We start from the raw sequence: 20718 nt of genomic DNA, 5'->3' as shown, positions 1-20718 counted from the left end.
GCCAAGGCGGGAAATAATACAAAGTGAAACGGCCCCCTTCGGAATCTTCCAATCACTGACATCCCCTTCATTCTCAAGCCGCCCTGAAAAATCGTTTGAACCCGATTCTCTTCAAACCAGGACAGTAGCTCCTATCAAAGCAACACTCAACAGAAGCGAATACTTAAGTGAAGGCGAAACAGTGACTCCACCGCTGAACGCCGAAGAGCTAGTAGGCGAAGCTGCAGTGGTCGACGAAGCCGAAGGCCCGGCCGTGGTGTTTCCTTTATCCAACTTGGCGCTGATCTGAGCCCATAGCTTGCACATGGAGTAGTCAATCTCTCCAGGCGTACTCGAGTTGCCAAAGACCATGCCGGGGGTCTTTGAGCCTGTTGATGTGATCTTGAAATCCGGCCATTGAATAGCCTCTGTTGATGGCTTGGCATTCTCCGCCATCGCAGTCCACAGGCTGATCATCTCGTTGCTCAACTTCCGCTCAGCTTGCGAGCTGCTGCAGGTGTAGTTCTCTGCGGGGTAGCTGAAATCCAAGTTGCTGAATACATATGGAATTTCGGCAGTATGCGCGGCACCGAGGAATGGCAAATTGTCTCCGAGGGCAACAAGCGTGTCTAACCATGCACAGGTATTGTTGTGAGTGAACTCATAGGCCCATGTCGCTTTGCCGTTTCGCGCAGTGCTAAGCGCACTCTGGTACGTCGGACATTTGAAGTGTGCGTCTGTGAGGACCTGGGCAATAGCTTTAAAGACACCGGATCCTGCTGTCAATCCGAGTTCCTTGGCTTCGGACTCGAACTTGGAAAGAGGGTAATGCTTCTCGATCATCGAAGCCGCACTGCCCCAGTCTCCTCGGAGGAAATTCTTGTAATCTGCCGCCGTGAGGTTTGCAATGAGTGCTGGGGATTGATATCTTCCGATGGTTGCCAAAGCCCCCTCCTGCTAGTCTTGGAAGTTCGAAGCGTTAGTCTTGGTTTTATCATCCGACAGAAGGGAAGAGAAAACATACTGGAGCCAAAGACTGTCGGGACTTGTGCGCCGCGATCGAGAGGATTCTCCTTGACGACTGTGCCATCCACAATTGGCCAGAATTCGGGTGTCTGCCTACTGGAACTACCAATTCCGGAAAGGCCCCCGATGCCGGAATTCATGTATGTATCGGCATAAAATGCTTTCTGGAGGTCTGCCGAGGACTTGGACCGCAGGCATGATTTCTAAACAAAGGTCAGCCCAGAATACACATCATGAGCAATGATCAACTTACGTCCGTGCGACTGCATTTAAGGCCTTTCGCAAACGACACACCGAGCTTTTGGGCAATGGATTTGTCTGTCAATTGGGGTAAAGCGATCGATTCAATGATAGCGCTCTTGAAGAGAGATGGTGCCTCAGCGAGAGTTGTAAGGGTGTACACATCGGTGGCACCAGCCGATTGCCCGAAAGCAAGAACCTTTTCCTGCATTGTCAAAAGGTCATCAGTCAAGAGTTCCGCGAATAAAGCTGAAGTTGGAATCACGCACGGGGTCGCCGCCAAAAGCAGAAATGCTTTTCTTGACCCATTCGAATCCGAGGATCAGGTCTTGGATTCCTTGATTTCCATGGTATCCGGCACCGTCTAGTGCCAAGAAACCGAGGGGTCCCAGTCGGTAGTTCAGTGACACCACAATTGTGTCTTTCTCAGCCAAGTTGCAGCCGTCATACAGAGGGTACTCAATGCCGCCTTCTGTGTCGGATCCACCAAAGACCCAAACCTTCACAGGAAGTTTGGAGTCCTTGGTCGCGTTAGATGGAGCCCAAATGTCCAAGTAGAGGCTGGAAGAACATAATCGCATCAACAAACAATTTCTTTCTAGGTCACCGGTGCGACTTACCAGTCTTCAGACTTGGCCCCGGATGGAACAGTTTGAGTTCCAAATTGAATACAAGATGGAGCAGGATTAGTTGCCTCAAGTACTCCGTCGGAGTACTTTTGGCTGTAGCTCTTAGGAGGTTCGAATCGCAAGTCCCCGATGGGAGGCTCGGCAAACGGAATGCCCTTGTAATAGACCGCACCTTGTCCACCACTGCACTTTCCACCCTTGACAGTGCCAGCGTCAATATTGACCGAGGGTGATGCTAGAGCTGTGGCTACAACTGCCGACAGAGAAGTTGGAAGGAGCAACTTCATCTTCGCTGATATTTGAAGTGTCAAGGGATGATGATGAACGGAGCATTTGGGAGCTCGTACTCGGCCCTTTTATAAGAATGGATCCAAGTGCTGCAAAGCCTCAGCTCCTCATGTTGAATTCAGCCTCGCACCAATATAACCTATGTCCCTCGTTCAGCCCCAACTATGGATTTGAATGAGATCAGGGCCCTTTTCCAATTGGGTATGCATCTTAATTACCAAATAGGGACTAGTCTTCAAATCGTGCCGCCTGGCCCTAAACCCAATCGAGTATAGACCAACATCTCAAGATGCAAGGTGTACCTCACAGATGGGTGGATTGGTCACAATCGGAGAAAAGAGAGTGCTTAAGTTCCTCTAGTTACAGAAGTGGATCTGGTCTTCGGCTTGTTAGTATCGAAGAATACAACCATATTCGGCTTAATGCTGGCCCCCAAATTTACGCTAACGAGGGATATCCTTCAATCTTCCCTAGCTACCCCGTACTCTCCAGGGCTGTACTCCGTACTGATAGAAGGATTCTAAGGTTGTCACAGAGTACAAGCGTGGAAAAATGAGACTGGATTCGGTTTAGTCTTAGCCCCGAAATCTACGATGACAAATCACATCCTCCTTTTCCACTGGCCCTTCACCTAGCTCGTTTGTTGGCCCACTGGCGATCACTTCGCTTGAATCAGTGCAATTTTGGAGAGTTTGCGCTTGTCGGAGACCCCCGAGGGCTTGGATGCGCGATTAGTTACGCTCCACTGCACCCGCGCAGTTTGACCCTGGAGTCGGTCTGCGAAAAGGCAGACATCTGTGGATTAGTTAACCAACCAACCAACCAACCAACAACTACAGAGTAGAGCTCGACAAGCTCTCTCCCTCTCCCTCTCTCCCTCTCCCTCTCTCCTCCTCCCTCTCTCCCTTCTCTCTTTCCTCTCTCTGCCTCTCTCTGCCTCTCTCTCTGCCTCTGTTCTTTCCTTTAGCCAGTACATCATTAATTTCACCCTCCAAATATACAAACATGTCATTCTTCAAGCGATTTGTTGCTTCTTCTAGTACAGTAGATCGGCCCGTCGTCAGTCACTGATGCATTCCACTTCGAAAGAACCAAATATCAGCTATTTCCGGACATTAGAGGCCCTCAATTCGAGAAAATTAAGGTCTTTCCTCGGGTGCTTTGTCGGTTTTTGCTGTGGTCGTCCGAAATTCACAGAGGAGAGATATATGTTCAGCGAGACTTGATGGTTGAGCCCTGCAGGGCTGCCAACCTTGGAACCTTGAAAGATTCAGGCGCTTAGTAAGCAAATGCCCAGGCACCTGGGCCCTGGAGTGCCAAGTCCTCTGGTCGGAACCTTCGGAAACAGAGCGCCGATCGCTAGGGGCGTTATGCTCACCAGTTATTGCCCGTTGACATTTACACCAAGTATGTTTTAGAATCAATGGATGCGGTGCCTCCTTATAGCATCGACGCTAGATACTGTTTTACGTCTCACGTTGAAAACTTTCCAAGGCTGTCATTATAGAAGCTCTCCAAACCATGTTGAGTAGACAAACCTTGGGCTTGGAACTCTCAAGAGCTCTGGTAAACTTCGAGAGCACCCGCCGTAACTAAGAGCGGTCATTGAACCTATGTTTGGGCGAACCTCAATGAGATTCTTCAGCAAGCAGTACAAGTGTAGTGAGCATAGAATTCAAACAGACCACGTCGAACTCCAACGCTTTCGGGTCAATTTCCTTCCACGAGAACACACGTGTGAAAAATCTACCATCCTTGTGATCTTTCGCAATGCCCGGAAGAACTTCAGCGAATAGAACAATTTATCACCTAGGTCCACATTGAACGCGTCATTTCCTGTCCCTGAAACTCACTGAAGATGTCAGACGAGGATTTCGTTCCGTGGGGGCGGGACCCTTGGGGTAGATCGCACCCAGTGTACGGGGGTGGAGTTCCTCCATAGAGGTGGGTCGTTTGGTGTTTCGTGCACGAAATTATTTTTGTTCCTGTATAGGACTCCAATCGCATAGGAGCACCTCCTCCCCGGTCGGGATTTGAGAGGTTGCATCGAAGAGTTCTCGAATCTTGGGTTCCAAGGGTATCTTAAGTTTGGAATTGGGACGGAGGTTGACCGTTGCCACTCAATTTTAAGGATTCCGGCTAAATGCAGCCCCACATTCCAGGCGGGTTGAATCCTTGGTTCAGCTTGCTTATTCTGCTGACCCTGCGGTCCTCAGGATTCGACGATCCCCCAGGTACATCAGGTTTATTGATTGCCGAATGTCACACGGAGTAGAAATGTGAATTCTGCGGAGCTCAGGATGGGCTACCTCAAGCTTCATTTCTGCATATATGTGAAACTATACATAATATGACTCCCATTGCGTAATCTATACTTGTGAGAGATTCATGAAGCTATTTGATATATTCTGGTCGTAATTCAATACTACCCTCGGCGGTTGGGATAATTCGCTGCAGAAGTTGTGATGACTCGGAAATCGGTGCTTATTTCGCGCCAAGACCGCCCCCAATGCGCCCCCCAGGCTAACCTTTGGGGGCGGCCTTGGCATGCTTGCTGCCTCTATATTCTTCAACAACCATCTGCAACTGTCATCCATCTCATGATGTAATCTGACAGACTATCAAGTACTCAATGTAGTGAAGGATTCATCAAGTATTTGAAATTGTAGAATCATCAGAGTACCTGGGCGAAGGTATAAAGAGTCGCACGTAGGGAGGAGCATGGAGAAAGCATCAATCTTTCCATTCCCACTCTCGCAATACAATCTCATACTACACATCAAACACTATGGCTCCTCTTCGAAACGCCCTTCTTGCCTTGATGGCCACCTCAGCCACCGTTTATGCTGAGCACCTCAAGGTTGTTTGGTCCAACGGTGACTTCTCAACCATCTCCGGTCCATCTGGCGGAAACACCAACGGTCACTACAGCGGCTTTGCAATCATCAATGATGCCGGCGATGCGATCTACGACCAGGGCTTCCCTGATGACCACTCCCCCTGTTACAACACTGGTGACGGCCGCGAGTTCACTATCGAAGGCGATTGCTGGAGCTCCCCCGCAAATTCAAGTGCAAGGCCGACTTTGGAGGTCACCCTGACACATGTGAAGTCAAGGACGGTGATGGAAACAGTCTTGGAACTGGTGAGGGCCAGACCGATACGACATTCATCGGCATCGCCATTGGTCAGGATGCCAGCTGTGTCGTTGAATTCGATTCCGACAGCGATGGCTGCCCCGTTGATGATGGCAACGGTCCCCTTCATGTGACCTCAGGATAAACAGTCTTCTCTTATGAAGAGAGACCTTGACTTGGTTACATTTCATGTGTACGGATAAGAAACAAATGGGTCTCGATTGGAATTTCTTCTCGCTGGTCTGCAAGACTGGCTCTATGTCTGTAATCGAAAGCTTCTCATCAACTCAAATTCTGTGATATATAGCACTAAGGTGATATGTGCCAAGAACAATCGACAGATTTGACAGGAGGTGGAACTGATCTCACCCTAAGCTCTGCCCTAGTAAGAATGCCCCGAGCCTAGTCAAAGTCCACTTGATCCACATAGTAAAGCACAGAGTGGATAGTCACCCATGGCGTAAAAGTCACATAACTTCCATGTATAGATGTAGACCTCGACAAATCAAGTCCACACCTTTTCCTTTTCATGTTGAACGTTGTTTCCAGCGCAGTCTTTCTTCCTTTCCACCGAACTTCGGGGTGTGTGCACTGTGTCATATTCCAATGTTCATCACTGTGTCTTCTCCGCTTTCACTTTTTACCATTACTTGCGTGTGATGGTCAATGTGGCGAGGCGTAAAATGCGTGCAACTGGAGCCAACTAGGCGAAGTCAACATCCATGGATCTGCAATAAAGATTTGGCTCTAGCTCATTATGGATAGGGAAAGATATCAAATCTTGGAATTTAATAGGCTCCAGGGCTGGCTTTATTCAATTCAAGTGAAGATCCATGCATTGAATTCTATGAGTAATGCACCTGGGCATGAGATGTGTAAAAACGTCAAAAATTTCTTCAAGTCTATATACAATGAAATGTGTAAGCCATCTAACTCGAAAGACAAGAGTCATAAAAGTCATAGTTTAGAAAGATCGAAAAAATCTTTAAACCCTTGTTCCTTCAAAGCCCTCAGCAGGCCATCCCTGAAGGGTGTCTCCATCTTCAACATGGTCACCCGAAAGAACAAGTGTGTGCTCAAGAAGACAAGCGTCCTTGCCCATGGAAGCACCGGACATCAAGCGCGATCCAGCGCGCAGGATGCTTCGGTCTCCAACGTTCAAAGTGTGCAGCTCGAAGCCACCGCGGGAGTTCAAGTGGCAAACCAGACTGGCGTCGTCAACGGCAACACGGTCACCAAGGGTGAGGAGATCAGGCTCAGTGAAGAAGACATTAGGTGTACCATTGGCGTGAATTGCGCAGTCTTTTCCAATGGTTGCGCCGAGCTTGCGGTAGTAGTAGGCAAGGTAGGCAGAGCCAGTAATCATGGGAAGAAGCCCGACACCACCATAGCAATCCTTAATAAGGGTCTCACAGGAGAGAAGGAATTGCCAGCGTTGGTTGTAGCTGCTCTTGTCCCAGTGGTACTGGCCTTCCAAGCGTCGTCCCATAACTGCCCACTTGATGGCAATGACAATGTGGAGAGCAAGGAAAGTCTGAACGCAGTTGATGACAGACAAGATAGAGGCGAGCAGGCCGTAAAGAACAAATGGGCGCCATGGGCCGACACTCAACGCGACTGCGGTGCTGTGAGTGAGGATGGCACGCAGGACAAACAGAGAGAAAACAACAGGCAGCAACCAGTAAACAGTGACAACAACCACAGAAAGAACGGAGTAGATCACAATTTGCCAAATACGAAGAACATAGTAATTGGCGTTATGGTCATAGAAGGCGCGACCGAATGGCTTGATCGTATCCTTCTCGTTGCTCTCGCCAACCGCCTTGGACTTGCCAACTGAAACCGAGTGCTTCTCATCGACGGTATACTTTGTCTTCTTCTCGTCGTCGCTGCTGCTGCCGTTGGCACTGTTACTGCTGCTTCCAATAACAGTGGGGGCATTGGAACTGGTCGTGGAACTTGGGAATTGAATTGCGTCACCACCCTTGCTACCAGTCCAGACACTATTGGCTGGGTATTCACCGTTACGGCGGAGCAAGGCACCAGAACCAATCATGGCCTCGCGACCGATAGTAGTACCTGGCAAAGCGACGACACGATCACCAACCATGGTGCCATCACCAATGACAACACGGTCACGACCATAGCCGTCGGATGTGACAAGAGTTGAGCGAGATCCGAAAACAACATCGTTGCCAACTTCGATGAGATCAAAGTCGGGAAGAGCGGGACCAACACTGGGCCAGTAGACGCGTTTGCCAACCTTTCCGCCAAGTGCACGGATAGCCATGGAAACCAGCTCGTAGTGGCGACCGACGAGACGAGTGAGGTCGTGGATATCACCGGCGGGAAGTATCTGTGCAAGGACCGCAGCGCGAATCTTCTGACGCTCACTTTGCTTGGAGGCAGGACCAGGCTTGGGCTTACCGCAGACGAGATCGAGAATTTTCTTGACAATCAAAAGCGAGAGGAAGAGCACAATAGGCCCTCCGACAGAGCGGCAGAGTCTCGCAGTGATATGGAATCCAATCCGCTGGCCACTGGTGTACCACTTCAGAACAGACAGGAACATATCGTTCGAGAAAGCAGGGTAGTTTTGAACCATAGGGATGAGACCAGCCATCCACGTGAGGCGAGCCAAAACCCAAACAATGATCTTGATGGGCTCAACAATAAGCAAAGTCCAGATCCAATGAGGCTGAGGGATGCGACTGGAAAGAAGATCACGGTTAGACTCATCAGCGTCTTGAAGCTCCCAGCTGGACGAGTTAGGGCCAATGCAGGTGTTCTCGGGAACATCGGCCCCGGGGGCAATGACCGCCTTGGTGCCAACCGAAGAATCTTTCCCAATGCGAATTTTCTTCAGAAGCATGGAAGTGTTGCGCTCGACCGCGAAAGGACGAACCTGGCAGGTATCCAAGACGACATTGTCACCAAGCTCGATCAAGTCATACTCACCAAGCTTGGCGGATGGAACGAGAGTAACATTCTTGCCAATCTTGGCGCCAAGAAGCCGGTAGAAAGCCACCCGCGACCAGTTCCACTTCTTGAAGAAGCCTCTTCCGCACACTTGTAACGCCTTCTGGGTCAACCACCAGCGAGTGTGGTATGGGCCCCACATTGGGTACATGCCCTCCTTGAAGCGTCCAATGACAAGCCACTTGAACAAGATACCAAGGAGGGGGAACAAGATGTTTGAAGAAACGCGGGCGGACAGCACAGCCAGCACAATCAGGATAACACGGCCAAGAATGTGATCGCGAACGGGCCATAGAGTAGAACACTCAGCCACGACATACGCGAAGATAAGCCACTCGAAAGCACGCTTCATAGGGACGAAGAACATCACCGGGAACAGATGGAAGAACATGACAATCGGGTTTGTACTGCTGTATGTTTCCTCGCAGCCAGGCAGTTCAACCTTCTCGCCGTCACCCTTGGTGGCCTTGACTTCGACACTTTCAGTGATCTTGCGCTCAACATCACCGATAGTGGGCTGATGGAACAAGATGTCACCGGCAAGGAAAATTCCGAATTCTCGACGAAGTTGGGAAACCAGACGACCCGCACTGAGACTATCACCGCCAGCGGCAAAGAAGTCAGTAAGTCCGGAGACATCCTCTGGTCCGCAAGATAAAGCGGCGGCGAAAATCTCGCGAGTACGGCGCTGAATGGGAGTCAGATCTCCATCGGAGTGCAGAGCACGGATGGCCTCGTCGATGGCGGCCTGATCGGGATTTCCGTAGAAGTCGAGTGGCATGGAATCCTTGAGAGGAATGATTCGACTGGGAATCATATATCCATCGAGTTGCTCCAAGAGGTCACTGGGCTTGACGTGGTCAATCTCAGGATTTTGACCAAACAGAACAGCCTGTGCAAATCCATCACGAGGGTTGATTTGGATATGTACATCAGATGTCTTTGCCTTCTCTGTAAGCGCAGAGCGGATGACGTGGTCGTTGATTGCACAGGCCTTCTTAGCAATTGGCTCACTAAGAGGAGTGCCATTGGGCGGGCATACCGCCTCAAAGTGGCGGTTTGCCAGTGGAGTCGTCGGAGTAAGAGGCTCCAAGGACAAACGCTGGGCTAGTTTGATTCGCTGGATCTTGTTGTTGGACTTTGGCACACGGTCCATGTACACAACCAAAGCAGGCCACTTAGGCTGGTGGAGAATTGGCTGCAAAGCTTCTTGCAGTTGTCGGAGATCGGGCCGGGCGCTACCGGGGGCCGTGACGATGACCACACCGACAACCTCCTGCAGCACCTCATCGGGGACAGAGAAAGCCAAAGTCTCAGTCACGCGACCGTATAATGGCGAGCCAGGGTGTTTGGCCGTGGTCAAAACGGCATCTTCAACTTCCACGGGAGAGATAATTTCACCACCGCGGTTGATGACCTCCTTGCTGCGGCCAGTAATGTAAAGATAGTTGTCGGCATCAAGGTATCCAAGGTCACCGGTGTCGAACCAACCAGACTCGTCGAAAGTACTGGTATCGATCTTACCATCGGCAGTCAGGTATCCCTCAAAAGCGGGTGATCCGCGAATGCAGATGTGGCCTAGCATTTCACAACGTGGAACAGGCTTGCCGCCCTCGGACATAATTGCGACTTCGGGACCGACAATCCGTCCTGAGGTACCATGACGGTCAAGAGTATAGTCTTTGGGAGGAGCAGCAATGGGCATACACTCAGTCATTCCGTAACTGGGCAGAATAACGCAGTTGAAGGTATCACGAAGCTGTCCCGCCAGCGAGGGAGGAAGACCGGCACCAGCGTTACAGATAAACTTGATAGCGCTTTGCTTGAAGGCATCGGGCCGGTGCTCAGCCTCGCCAAGGATCATCTGATGCATGGTGGGAGTGGCATAGTACCAGGTTGGTGTCATGTGAGGGCTCTGTACAGCATCCCAGAACATACTGGGATCGAAAGACGGACAGCAAATCGTAGCGCCGCCAGCAAGAATAGGAGAGAGAATACTGCGGATAATTCCACCACTGATTTCGTTAGTTCAAATTGTGGTAATGCGGCATGCGGGGGACTTACACATGGTTCAGAGGCATCATGTTGAGGCAAGTATCCCTCTCGGCTAGCTCCACCGACTCAATAGTGGCCATAGTACCCGAGATGAGGTTGTAAGTTGTGATGGGAACCAACTTCTTGTTACCACTGGTGCCACTGGTGAACAGAATGATGGCAATATCATTGCCAGTGTTAGGTGGGAAGCTTGTTTGACTGGAAGTGTTCTTTGCAGACACCAGTCTAATAGTCAAGTCGGGAAGATGCTCGATACCGAACACAGGCCGAACTCCGTTGTCGAGTTGTAGCCTACCAATGTCAGCGTCCAGCGCGACAACGGCGTCAGCTTGCACTTGATCCATATCCAGCTGAAGCTGTTCTGGAACCGTATTGGATGCCATAGGCACCATGGTATATCTATTAGCGAAAGCAAGAACCGCAACGGTCATGATAGGGCCGTTGGGTAGGATGACTGCAACTCGAGGCTTTCCATGACTGGAGGGTCCCACAGGGATGTGGAAGCTCTGGACAAATTGCCGAAGCGCATTGTGTGTCAAGTTTTGACCAGTGGTAGCGTCGATGAATCCAGGACGAGAGTCAGTGCCTACTAATTCCCCAATATCTGGTGTGGCTGCCTTGACTTGTGCTCGGAGTTGTGATATAGACTCATCGTTGTTGGCTTTCAGGGATTCGGGGAGGGATTTGTAGATGTCTTGGAACGCGAGGTTCAGCTCACGTGTGGGCCATGGGCCAGCATGGGAGGAAAGGAGGGAGGAGAGGGTTTGAGAAGAGCTGGGTTGTGATGCTTCCGCACGCAAGCGTAGGAGCTGCTCAACGAGACTGCAGATAGGTTAGAATGCCATGAATCAACAAGATCACAATCAAAAAAAGCAAAGATGTTCAACATCACAAACAAAAAAGGAACGAGAAAATAAAAGCCATATTCACATACGAAGTTCTTGGCAGATCCGCCATGGTCAATAGTGTATAGATTTCTCAAACACAATTCTCTACATCCATCCAGGAGAGGGGCCCTTGGCAACTTATATGGCTACGAGTCTACCCCGAGGAGGGCGACGATCCATCAGTACTTAGAGAGTTACATCACGGACACCATTGCGATTGTGTTATTTTCTCCATATGGATACTGGATCAAGAGGCAAGGACCCGCAGCGCATCAGGTCCCCAGCCTTGACCCAGCAAAATCTGGACCCATACATTGTAGAACTCCAACATCGGATATTCAAAATGCCCTGACGGAAAGAAAGACCAATCACAATTCTCGGTTCAACCGTCAGGTACGGCTGAACTAATCTCAAATGCAACCTATGGGACGCCTTGCCCTGCATCAGAGTGTACTCTGTGTCGTCTAGTGTTCCAGAGTCGGCAGGTAGTGAAAACCTAGAACTTTGATCGACAATCTCTGGAGGCCCGCAGAGGCCCAATTTCACGACAATCCGGTCCTCTTCGGAGGGGTGATATGGGATTTGCGCTGCTGGTTGGTTCCAGCGGCTGTGCATTTTACCTAATGTAGCACATGCATCCGTGGGACCTTCATTATCGTGAAGAGGTACGGGACCCGTTTTCCTCTAACGTGCTCTGAACATTCCACCTAGGCCGTTTTGATTTAGCCAAGGCACAATCTATACCACTTGCGTCTTAGATGCAAAAAGCACCAACATTTTACTCTACTCTTTGTGATATTCGTATACATACGGGCGATGGCTTTTAGGGTCAATTTTGAGTCCCGCCAAGTCCGCCCAACTCACTAGTTGGAGGTCCTCTATAGGTTCGCGGGATCGTCATGGATCGACCAGCTAGGGCAGGACCCACGTGGGTCCCAACGGCAAACGCTTGGCCACTATTGCCACCAATGCCCGTTCACTCGGCCCCTTTTGTTGAGAATGGTAACTGCCAATGGCGATCTTCCAAGGCCTGAAGCTTCCATGGTATCAGGTCAGGGCCCACAAGGCGACGGAAAATCCCCTAATTCCTGCGCCAAGACCCATTTCTGACCTCAAGTCGTAGGGATCGTCAGGACTGCTCTTGGCAACAGTTCGACCGCACCGTGTGCCCTATGAGCCTTGTTCCTGCCATTTCCAGTCTTTCGATCCGGGGTTCGAGTTGATTCACATGGCGTGCTTTCAGTCTCTTACTGAATACGTTCAGTTCCGATTCCGGAGACTCCCGGGCTACATTTCAAGTATACAAAAGTAAAAACTATACGGAGTCCTCCGAACGGACTCCGAACGGAGTATCAGATTCCTGTTTAACTTTCCGTCCGGGAAATCCCACAAATCCCGTGAACTCGGGGTCCCGAGCGTGCAGGATTGTTCTCGGCTTCGTCTATATTGCGCTGATGAATTTAATATATCATTACCTCCTTGACGTGAGTTGACGTGTGTCACTATCCATGTGCTGTTTTACGTGATACCTCCAGACCCTTCTTCTGAGTTTCAGATACAAAGACCAATCAACCAAGTGACATTCCTCGTCATCTTGCACGGGTTGATCTCTCGATCAATATAACCTGCGCAAGCGCCCTTGTCGAGATCATTTTTTTTAATTAATTTCAAGCATCAGTGGGGTCATGTTGCGCTCAATTGTGTACAGTACACTTGTTCTGCCGATCTTGGTGTGAGATACGGAGTACGATGAAACAGGCAATATGCAGAGAAATTGGAGAGAAGTTGAATTCAATTAGGCGGAATCCGTCAGACCAAAACGGGCAAGATCCGCTCGTACACGCAACGCTCTGTGGAAAGATCTGCACTACCAGCCAGTGAGCGGATCTGATCTATCTTATCTGATGGTGTTGAGTCGGGAACCTGCGCTCCGAGCTCGCTTAGAGAATAAAATTTTTCTCGCTACCGCGATATTCTCGTGGAATTGATACCCGAGATGTGTTCCATGGATGATGTCTTTTCTCTCGGCTATTACAATCGCATTGCACCCTGGAACGACCAACGGCGTCTGGAGTACCGCCAAGCTTTTCACATGAGTCCTTGGCATAGTGGAGCCAGAAAGGCCCAAAATTTGAGAAATGTTAAGAATTTCCTGCTCGTGCAAAGTCGATGTTCCCAGATAAACTAAAGTACTACTCAGATAACCATGGAACACATCGAAGAAAAGAACTTGGCCACATTGTTCCTTGCACGCGAGAGTTGAATTTCTGCTTCCTCTGTCACCGGTGCGAATACGATAACACCGAAGCCGGAGATCCCGAAACCTTAAGCACAAAGCACAACGCATGTCAGACTTGCATATCCCACCTAAGACAAGGAATATGGCTATGTCTGTTGCGAGGTATACGGTATACGATAAACATTGTACAAGTACGAGAAGGGTGTCAGAAACCCGATTGGAGAACGTCCCGCTGCTCGCCCGTTTGCCCCTTAATGGAGGATGCTGCACAACTCCAGTCTCATGCCGTTTTGGGCTTAGGAAATTCCTGAGTGGGGCTTCCTGCCAACCCACTATCTCGCTCTGATTCGTTTAGTGAGGGACTTTTCTCATTGATCTAGACCGCTGTGTCCCCGCCCCTAGCGCCACTTGCCAACTCCGTCGGGCGCGGGTTATGCTTGTCTCGTCTACTCCGTCCCGGCTCTCCACGGGCCCGATTATTCAGGGTTCGGGTGGTATGACGCAATACTTGTCTCCTCTGAGGCACAGACTTCAGCGTCGTGCCGTAGACGCCATTTCGATGCATTTATGCACAATAGCAATATCTCAAGGTATGCGGTGGTTTGCAATAGAATGTCGTGCAGATCTAGATTGGGAGGGCTTTCGAAGAAACTACTTGGCGTGCGTCCTGAGGACCTGGCTGGTCCTACTTGGGAACGGAGACCGTTGAAACCCCGTCCCCCAAACTTTTGAGGAAAACAACATCCAAAATCGTTCCCGCACAACGCACTGCTTCCAAAGCTGCTGTGTGCGGTCAGAGACTACAGTGAGCTATACGTGTCTTGTCCACACCCATTTAAAGCTAACATGAGGTCTTTATTGCACTTGCAGTAACTACCTTCTTAGCTAGGACAAACGCACACAAGGTATTTGTCACCCGTAGGGCCAATTGCAACGTGCATATTGAACAGCCCTAAGAGATCTCAAACTTCATCGCGATCATTCTAGATCAATTTACTGACATCTCATCTACCCCGATATGACATCAAAAGAAATTTCCATCTTGTTGCCATGATGCCCAAGGGGTGCTGGTGGGGATAGGCTCAATTTTGGGCGTCCGGTCCACTTCCGCCCTACTGGCACGTTTCACAAATCGTCTGTCAGGTTTTTCGCTCAGCTGGAATCATCAAGATGCCCTGTTTTAGAGTTGCTTAAAGTTTTCGCGCCCAGGGACAGCCGGGAAGCCCGGCCTCGCTCTGAGTCCGAGAGTCGATCTGTTTCACCAATTCCCATCCAATCCGCGCAATGCCAAGACTTGCGATTTTCCAAGTTTGCCCTTGCATGCGCTCAGAATAACTACCTATTGGGATCCAAATATTAGAAAGAGAAAGCCGTGACCATGGCACTAGTGTTTCTGGAAATGTCACCGGGCGAGTTCCGAAAGTTTGCTGTCGTACCTATTCACTTCGGGTGATGAGATAGTGAAATTAGTTGATAGGAGCCCTGCAGGTGGAGTACGATCCAGGGAGTGATTTGAGCATGAGCATCGTTTCTGAAGACTCCTGGATTTTGCGCCGGGGTGCTTGCATTATGTTTTGACTTTGAACTATTGCATTTGTTGCTGAACTTTGGAAGCCCCGCAGTGCCCAACCCTCTCCTGATGTAGAACAGATGTTGTCGGCATTTGGAAAAAAAAGGAGCCCGTGGCTTAGCAACTTCTTCTTTCTATTGAGAAAGCCCTTAAGATAACACTACGCTGTCGAAAACTCATCCCTATCGTGAATTCTTCAAGTTGAGTACTAGCACAGAGCAGAGCATCAACTATTGTAGTGGGAAGAGCGCGCTGGCGGTCTGACATCGCAGACAAGACGACGGGGGTGCCCAGTGCTCGACGGGGATAGGGAGGCAAGCGAGGCCCCATGAGCTACCGGAATAGGAAATATATGGTGTTCTTGAGAGAGATGTAGAATCCTTGGATTGCTATGCTAGGAAAATGGGGCTAGAAATACCCCTGGGGCGCATGTGGCACAGATGAGATGTGGCGCGGTTTCCTCATCACACTATGTACAAGCTAAACCTAGGAATACTTCAGATGTTGGCTTCGAACTTCTGAAGATTCACAGATGGGTTGAGCGGACTTTCATTGTTGTGCGGAGTCCTGGAGTAATTCGAATTGGATATATATACCGGGATTCATCCATCCTAGCCACAGAACACGTCTGAGTAGCCGGCGTATGCAGACTTTCAGGAGTTCCAAGGTTCTTACATGAGTACGAATGAATACTTCCAAGGTTTTCAAAATCAGCATCATAATTTGGTCTTCGAGCAGCATTTATCTGAAAAAATGTTTTCTACCTCAACTCTATGTATGGGTCACCCCAACCTATCGCCATGTACGAGTGATGTCATGATAATATCTACCCACTTCCAAGGTTGGGCGCAGTGTTAATGGCCACGAGTATCATATACTAAATAATTTATTGCACAAATTAGTCTGCCTGATTGCTCATGGGTCAAAATATGAATCGAAAAAGGTAAATGTGATATGGTCGCGATTCCCAGGAACTCGGGCGCGGCCGTTGAGCCGCAGATACACTAGACCCGTTTGGGCTAGTCTGTCACCCCTTCGGGTTAGACTTGCGCCGCGATAAATGTCATCTGTATATAGCTGGAAAAGCACGTCGCGGAAGGTTTTACTCACAGAGCGGGGTGTAATGCGTGAAGGCATAAATAAAGCTTAGCAAAACCACCTCCCCCTCCCTCTCGGCCCCTCATATTTCTCTCCTCTCTGTTCCTTCTTCCTTCTTCCTCTCTCCATCTCATTCCGCATCTCCCACCTTTCATCAACAGTTCAAAGGTCCGTATCATTCTGATATGCTCTCCAAGCTTGTTAGGTTGCGGTCGCAGCTAAACCTTTCTATCAGGACACTCACGATGGCTGCCAACAGCACCAACTCCGCCGCCTGGCTCACTGAGGCCAAGAAGCACCCATTCCAGGTGAAGGACGCTCCCACCTACACTCCCGAAATCAATGAGATTCTTGTCAAGAATCGCGCCGTTGCCATCAATCCCGTTGATGGTAGTCTTCAGTCCAAGGCTTGGTGGCCCATGAACTACCCAACCATTCTCGGCCAGGACGTCGCCGGTGATGTCGTCGCAGTTGGCCCCGAGGTCGCTCGTTTCAAGGTTGGGGATCGCGTCGTCGGTCATGCCGTTGGAATGGCTACAAAGCGCATCCAAGACAACGCTTTCCAGGCCTACACCATCCTTCAGGTCAACATGACCAGCGAGCTGCCCGACGCCATTGAGTACGAGAACGCTGCCGTTCTTCCTCTCGGCCTTTCCACCGCTGCATGTGGCCTCTTCCAAGACGACTTCTTGGGGCTCAAGCTCCCCACCGAGCCTCGTGGATCTACTGGTGAAGCGCTCCTTATCTGGGGTGGTGCAGGCAGCGTCGGAAGTAATGCGATCCAGCTCGGAGTTGCCGCTGGATACGAAGTCTTCACCACCTCTTCGCCCAAGAACTTTGAGCACGTCAAGAGTCTCGGTGCTTCCCAGGTCTTTGACTACGCAAGCCTCACCGTCGTGGAAGACCTCGTCGCCGCTCTCAAGGGAAAGAAGCTCGCTGGCGCTATGGACTGTGTTGGCTTCGCTGGCACTCCTCCTACCGTTCTTATCGTTTCTCAGTCCGAGGGAAAGAAGTTTGTGGCCACTGTCAAGGGTGGGTTCCCGGCTCCTGATGGACTTGCAGTCTCGAGCGTTTTCGGTACTACCCTCAAGGACAACCATGTCGGAAAGGCAATCTATGAGGACTTTCTACCCAAGGCGCTGAAAGCAGGCAGCTTCATTCCTGCCCCTCCTGCTCGTGTTACTGGAACTGGACTTGGAGAGATTCAAGCTGGAGTTGATCTGGTAAACATAGGAACCTCTGGTAGCAAGATTGTTGTGACTCTTCCCAACATCTCGTCAGTCTGAGACTTTCATCTGCAAGTACTATTTGGCATCTGCCTCCCATGTTGTGTCGATAGTGCCTCTAATCGACCCATAGCCTCTCCGCTCATTCAATGAATTGAAACATCACTTTTCTTTTGAATCATGCCTGACATGATCCCTTCCAATTCCTGATTGTTAATTTGATGATATGGAGTTTCTAGGGTCTAGCGCTGGTGGAAACTGACACATAAAACCCTCTCATCACTAAAATTTAGTAATGATCGATCCAGTCCGGGATATCCAGAATCCTACCTTAGATGTACCCGTTAAGATGGATTTAGAGATGAAGCGCTGGAGAGCAATCGTCATATTCATTCGAGCTGTTCCGATTGGTTTGCAGCCTCCCCATTCTCCCTGTGTGCTAGATGCAAGTTTCAGAGATCTGTCTAAATGGTGGTAGTTTACAACCTTGTAAGAGAAAGAAAACACGGTACCTACACACACAAGGTTGGAAACCTGCTCTCGTCACCTGTTTTGACTGAAATATACATCGATGGAAACAGTTATTTGACAGTATCGCAAAAGTAACGCTAACCTAATATAGCCTAGTGGTCAACGTCACAGAGGAATAAAATACCCAACCGAGTAAAACGAAGGTAATACGAGACAACTGTGTATCGAGTAATACCACCTGGGCACGTTTGGCTGAGTGATGTGACAAACTATGCCCAACATCCCCATGGACAATTGGAAAACTGAATTTGAGAGGGTTTGATTCACTAGCGCTTCTTGGAAACACTTGGCTGGCTAAGAGACCTCCGAAAACCCCGACTAAAGTTCAATTTTCAACAACTTTGTTGACTCCTTCCAAATGTGAACCGGAGATCACCAGACCTCCAACCCTTGAGTAACAACCTTCCCGAGATCTATCTGTCACATTATCAATTCAAATCTCTCAGGCACACCCAGAAAAGCCAATGTGTCATATCAACATCGCGATTGGTCAAAGTTTCACAGAGGTTTGCTGACAAAAACTTTCATAGGTGTCACCGCCGTCCGCTCCAGATCCCACACCCCCAATTTGGCATAAGGGTCATCACGAACCATTTGCCAAACTTCCTTTTCGGTGCAAGCTTTGCAAAGATGAATGCTCCCTATGATTTTGGACATACTCTCCTCGCCATCTTCAGGTTGTGATGAGTAAAAAGGACCGCCGAAGGCAATCTTTCCCGATGCGAAGTGTTGTTGGTTGTGCATAAGATGCAAAGGCCGATTTGCGATCCGAGTTTCGAGGACGTCGGGCTTATCTGTGAGACGTACCAGGAATTCGTTGTCTTGGGACATCTTGAGGATGGGCTCTTGCTTGAGGCAAAAGAGACTGATGTTGACTTTTGTTCAACAGGTACACGCCACGCGAGGAATGGTACGCTAATATAAATCCAACATGTCGAGCCTGTACGTTACAGCGCATCCGGGTCAAGTCATCATGGCCCTCAGGCAGTCCATACTACGGACTCCGTAGTGAGTTTGAGATTCTCCGTCGTGCGACTCCAAGGTCTACTACTTGAGCGCCGTGGCTTTTGACCGCGACAACTTTGGTAACATGGACGACTGGAAGATGTGCTGCCGAAAACTCCGCTCGGACTTTCTATGTTAAGTTTACACATCAGCTGTACCAGACCCGTCATTGAGTACGCCAACTACCGAATGTGAGTAATCTTTATCAAGTGATTGTCACCTTCAAGAAAGAGATACCACGGAGTTCTTATACTAACCACTTTCAATTATCTACCAAAAGTCTCCCAGGCTCATCATGGGCAGTATTGAAGCAATCCCAACTGTCGATATTAGTGCATGGATTGACACATCTAGCACAGAAGAGGAACGTCAACGGGCGGTTGATGAAATGCGTAACGCTTGTACAAGATATGGCTTTTTCAACCTTATTGCGCATGGCGTGTCGCCGCAGGCCCAAAGTCAGGCTTTGAACTGTGCGAAATTATTTTTCACTTTATCCGAGCAGGAAAAGATGGAAGTTTGCATTTCAAAGTCCGTAGGAAGGTCTTTTAGGGGATACGAACCACCGGGTATTCAAGTTCACCAGGAAGGGCTCCTCCCTGATACAAAAGAGGTAGGTTCAACTGTGGGAATGCGATATATTGAGCACTTAATGATTGACCTGAATGAAGTGCTTCATCATTGGACATGAAGTTCCTGAACATGATCCAGAATGCGGCACATTTTCCACGGGCCCTAACCTTTGGCCCAAGTCACTACCCGAGGACGAGTTTCGCATTCCAATAATGGAGTACCAAGCAAGAATGGTGGCACTTGTCAAAGTGCTGCTGAAGATTCTCGCCCGTGGCTTGCCAAAGGAGTGGAACTGCTCACCAGACGTACTGGATCCTCTGGGCGAAAACAATCCATCGATTCCGATGAGACTGCTACATTATGGCCCTCAGCCTATCAGAGATGATAGACAATTTGGAGGTAAATCATTCTTACACTGCAGCTTCCGCGATGATAGTCATTGCTGACGGAACTAGTCGGTGATCACACTGACTTTGGTTGTGTGACGATACTCCTACAGGACATGGGTACCGAGGGCCTTGAAGTCTGGTACCCACCCACAGAGACCTGGATCCCTGTTCCCCCTCAGGAAAATGCATATGTGATCAATGTTGGGGATATGTTGCAGAAGTTTACTGGTGGGTATTATCGGAGTGCCCGACACAGAGTCGTTACTTTCACGGCGAATCACCGATATAGTGTTCCGTTCTTCCTGAATGGTCAGCTTAAGCTCAAGTGCAAGACTTTAGATGGATCCGGGACTGAAACAATAGTCGCAGAGCACATTCGAGGAAGACTGCTTGAGACTATGGGGAAGGCAGGCGAGAAGCTGAAGTAATTGGGCCGTGAGCTTTAGCGCGGCATACATCAAAGAATGGACTGACTTTACGATCATTCTAGTGTGGCGGATTACAATTCGAGGAGTAGCTTTGACAGCCGCGGGGAGACAATCGATGAAATATCAGAGTCCAATTGGTCGTCAGCGCTGCTTCCAGAGCTTTCCACCCCGCAATGAAATTTCTCCAAAACCAAGTCACATCTTGTTGTCTCAAACCTTAAGAATCACCAATAAGAAGCGAAAGTATTGTAATACCGCGTATTTGTTTTCAGAATTGTCTTTTGGCCATAGTATTCACGCCATCCATACTACGAGAATGTTTCGGCCGTCGGTAGTTGCAGATTAAACAAACTTCAAGTTGTCTTGATGCACACCCATGGCGAGGGGCTCGCCAAGTCTTCGCAGGTCCCTCGTAACTTTGGTTTCTTCGAGCTCTAAC

General features: G+C 49.5%; 6 protein-coding genes across 6 annotated transcripts; 3 read left to right on the top strand and 3 right to left on the bottom strand.

Annotated features, from left to right (window-relative positions):
* Positions 1-111: 111 nt before the first annotated feature.
* N7506_006431 (carboxylesterase/lipase family protein) lies at positions 112-2161 on the bottom strand (the record flags this gene model as incomplete). The annotated part of the gene is made up of 5 exons (XM_056955724.1): positions 112-893; positions 1004-1208; positions 1259-1450; positions 1515-1806; positions 1866-2161. The coding sequence occupies 5 exons, from the start codon at positions 2159-2161 to the stop codon at positions 112-114; spliced, it is 1767 nt and encodes a 588-aa protein (XP_056810058.1).
* A 2789-nt stretch (positions 2162-4950) lies between these two features.
* On the top strand, positions 4951-5444 carry N7506_006430 (uncharacterized protein; the record flags this gene model as incomplete). Its single annotated transcript, XM_056955723.1, has 2 exons — positions 4951-5233; positions 5275-5444. The coding sequence occupies 2 exons, from the start codon at positions 4951-4953 to the stop codon at positions 5442-5444; spliced, it is 453 nt and encodes a 150-aa protein (XP_056810057.1).
* Positions 5445-6284: 840 nt separating this feature from the next.
* Positions 6285-11290, bottom strand: N7506_006429 (non-ribosomal peptide synthetase; the record flags this gene model as incomplete). The annotated part of the gene is made up of 3 exons (XM_056955722.1): positions 6285-10293; positions 10343-11155; positions 11268-11290. The coding sequence occupies 3 exons, from the start codon at positions 11288-11290 to the stop codon at positions 6285-6287; spliced, it is 4845 nt and encodes a 1614-aa protein (XP_056810056.1).
* A 5082-nt stretch (positions 11291-16372) lies between these two features.
* N7506_006428 (zinc-binding alcohol dehydrogenase family protein) lies at positions 16373-17413 on the top strand (the record flags this gene model as incomplete). Its single annotated transcript, XM_056955721.1, has 1 exon — positions 16373-17413. The coding sequence occupies one exon, from the start codon at positions 16373-16375 to the stop codon at positions 17411-17413; it is 1041 nt and encodes a 346-aa protein (XP_056810055.1).
* Positions 17414-18382: 969 nt separating this feature from the next.
* Positions 18383-18715, bottom strand: N7506_006427 (YciI family protein; the record flags this gene model as incomplete). The annotated part of the gene is made up of 1 exon (XM_056955720.1): positions 18383-18715. One exon carries the CDS (start codon positions 18713-18715, stop codon positions 18383-18385), a length of 333 nt encoding a protein of 110 aa, XP_056810054.1.
* Positions 18716-19184: 469 nt separating this feature from the next.
* N7506_006426 (isopenicillin N synthase family dioxygenase) lies at positions 19185-20279 on the top strand (the record flags this gene model as incomplete). The annotated part of the gene is made up of 3 exons (XM_056955719.1): positions 19185-19502; positions 19561-19861; positions 19918-20279. 3 exons carry the CDS (start codon positions 19185-19187, stop codon positions 20277-20279), a joined length of 981 nt encoding a protein of 326 aa, XP_056810053.1.
* Between the last annotated feature and the right edge of the window lie 439 nt (positions 20280-20718).

Source organism: Penicillium brevicompactum (assembly GCF_028827555.1).
Source record: "Penicillium brevicompactum strain IBT 35665 chromosome Unknown utg000005l_segment0_segment0, whole genome shotgun sequence".
Classification (NCBI taxonomy): domain Eukaryota; kingdom Fungi; phylum Ascomycota; class Eurotiomycetes; order Eurotiales; family Aspergillaceae; genus Penicillium; species Penicillium brevicompactum.
The sequence above is the reverse complement of the archived record's forward strand: the minus strand, read 5'-3'. Positions and strand labels throughout refer to the sequence as shown.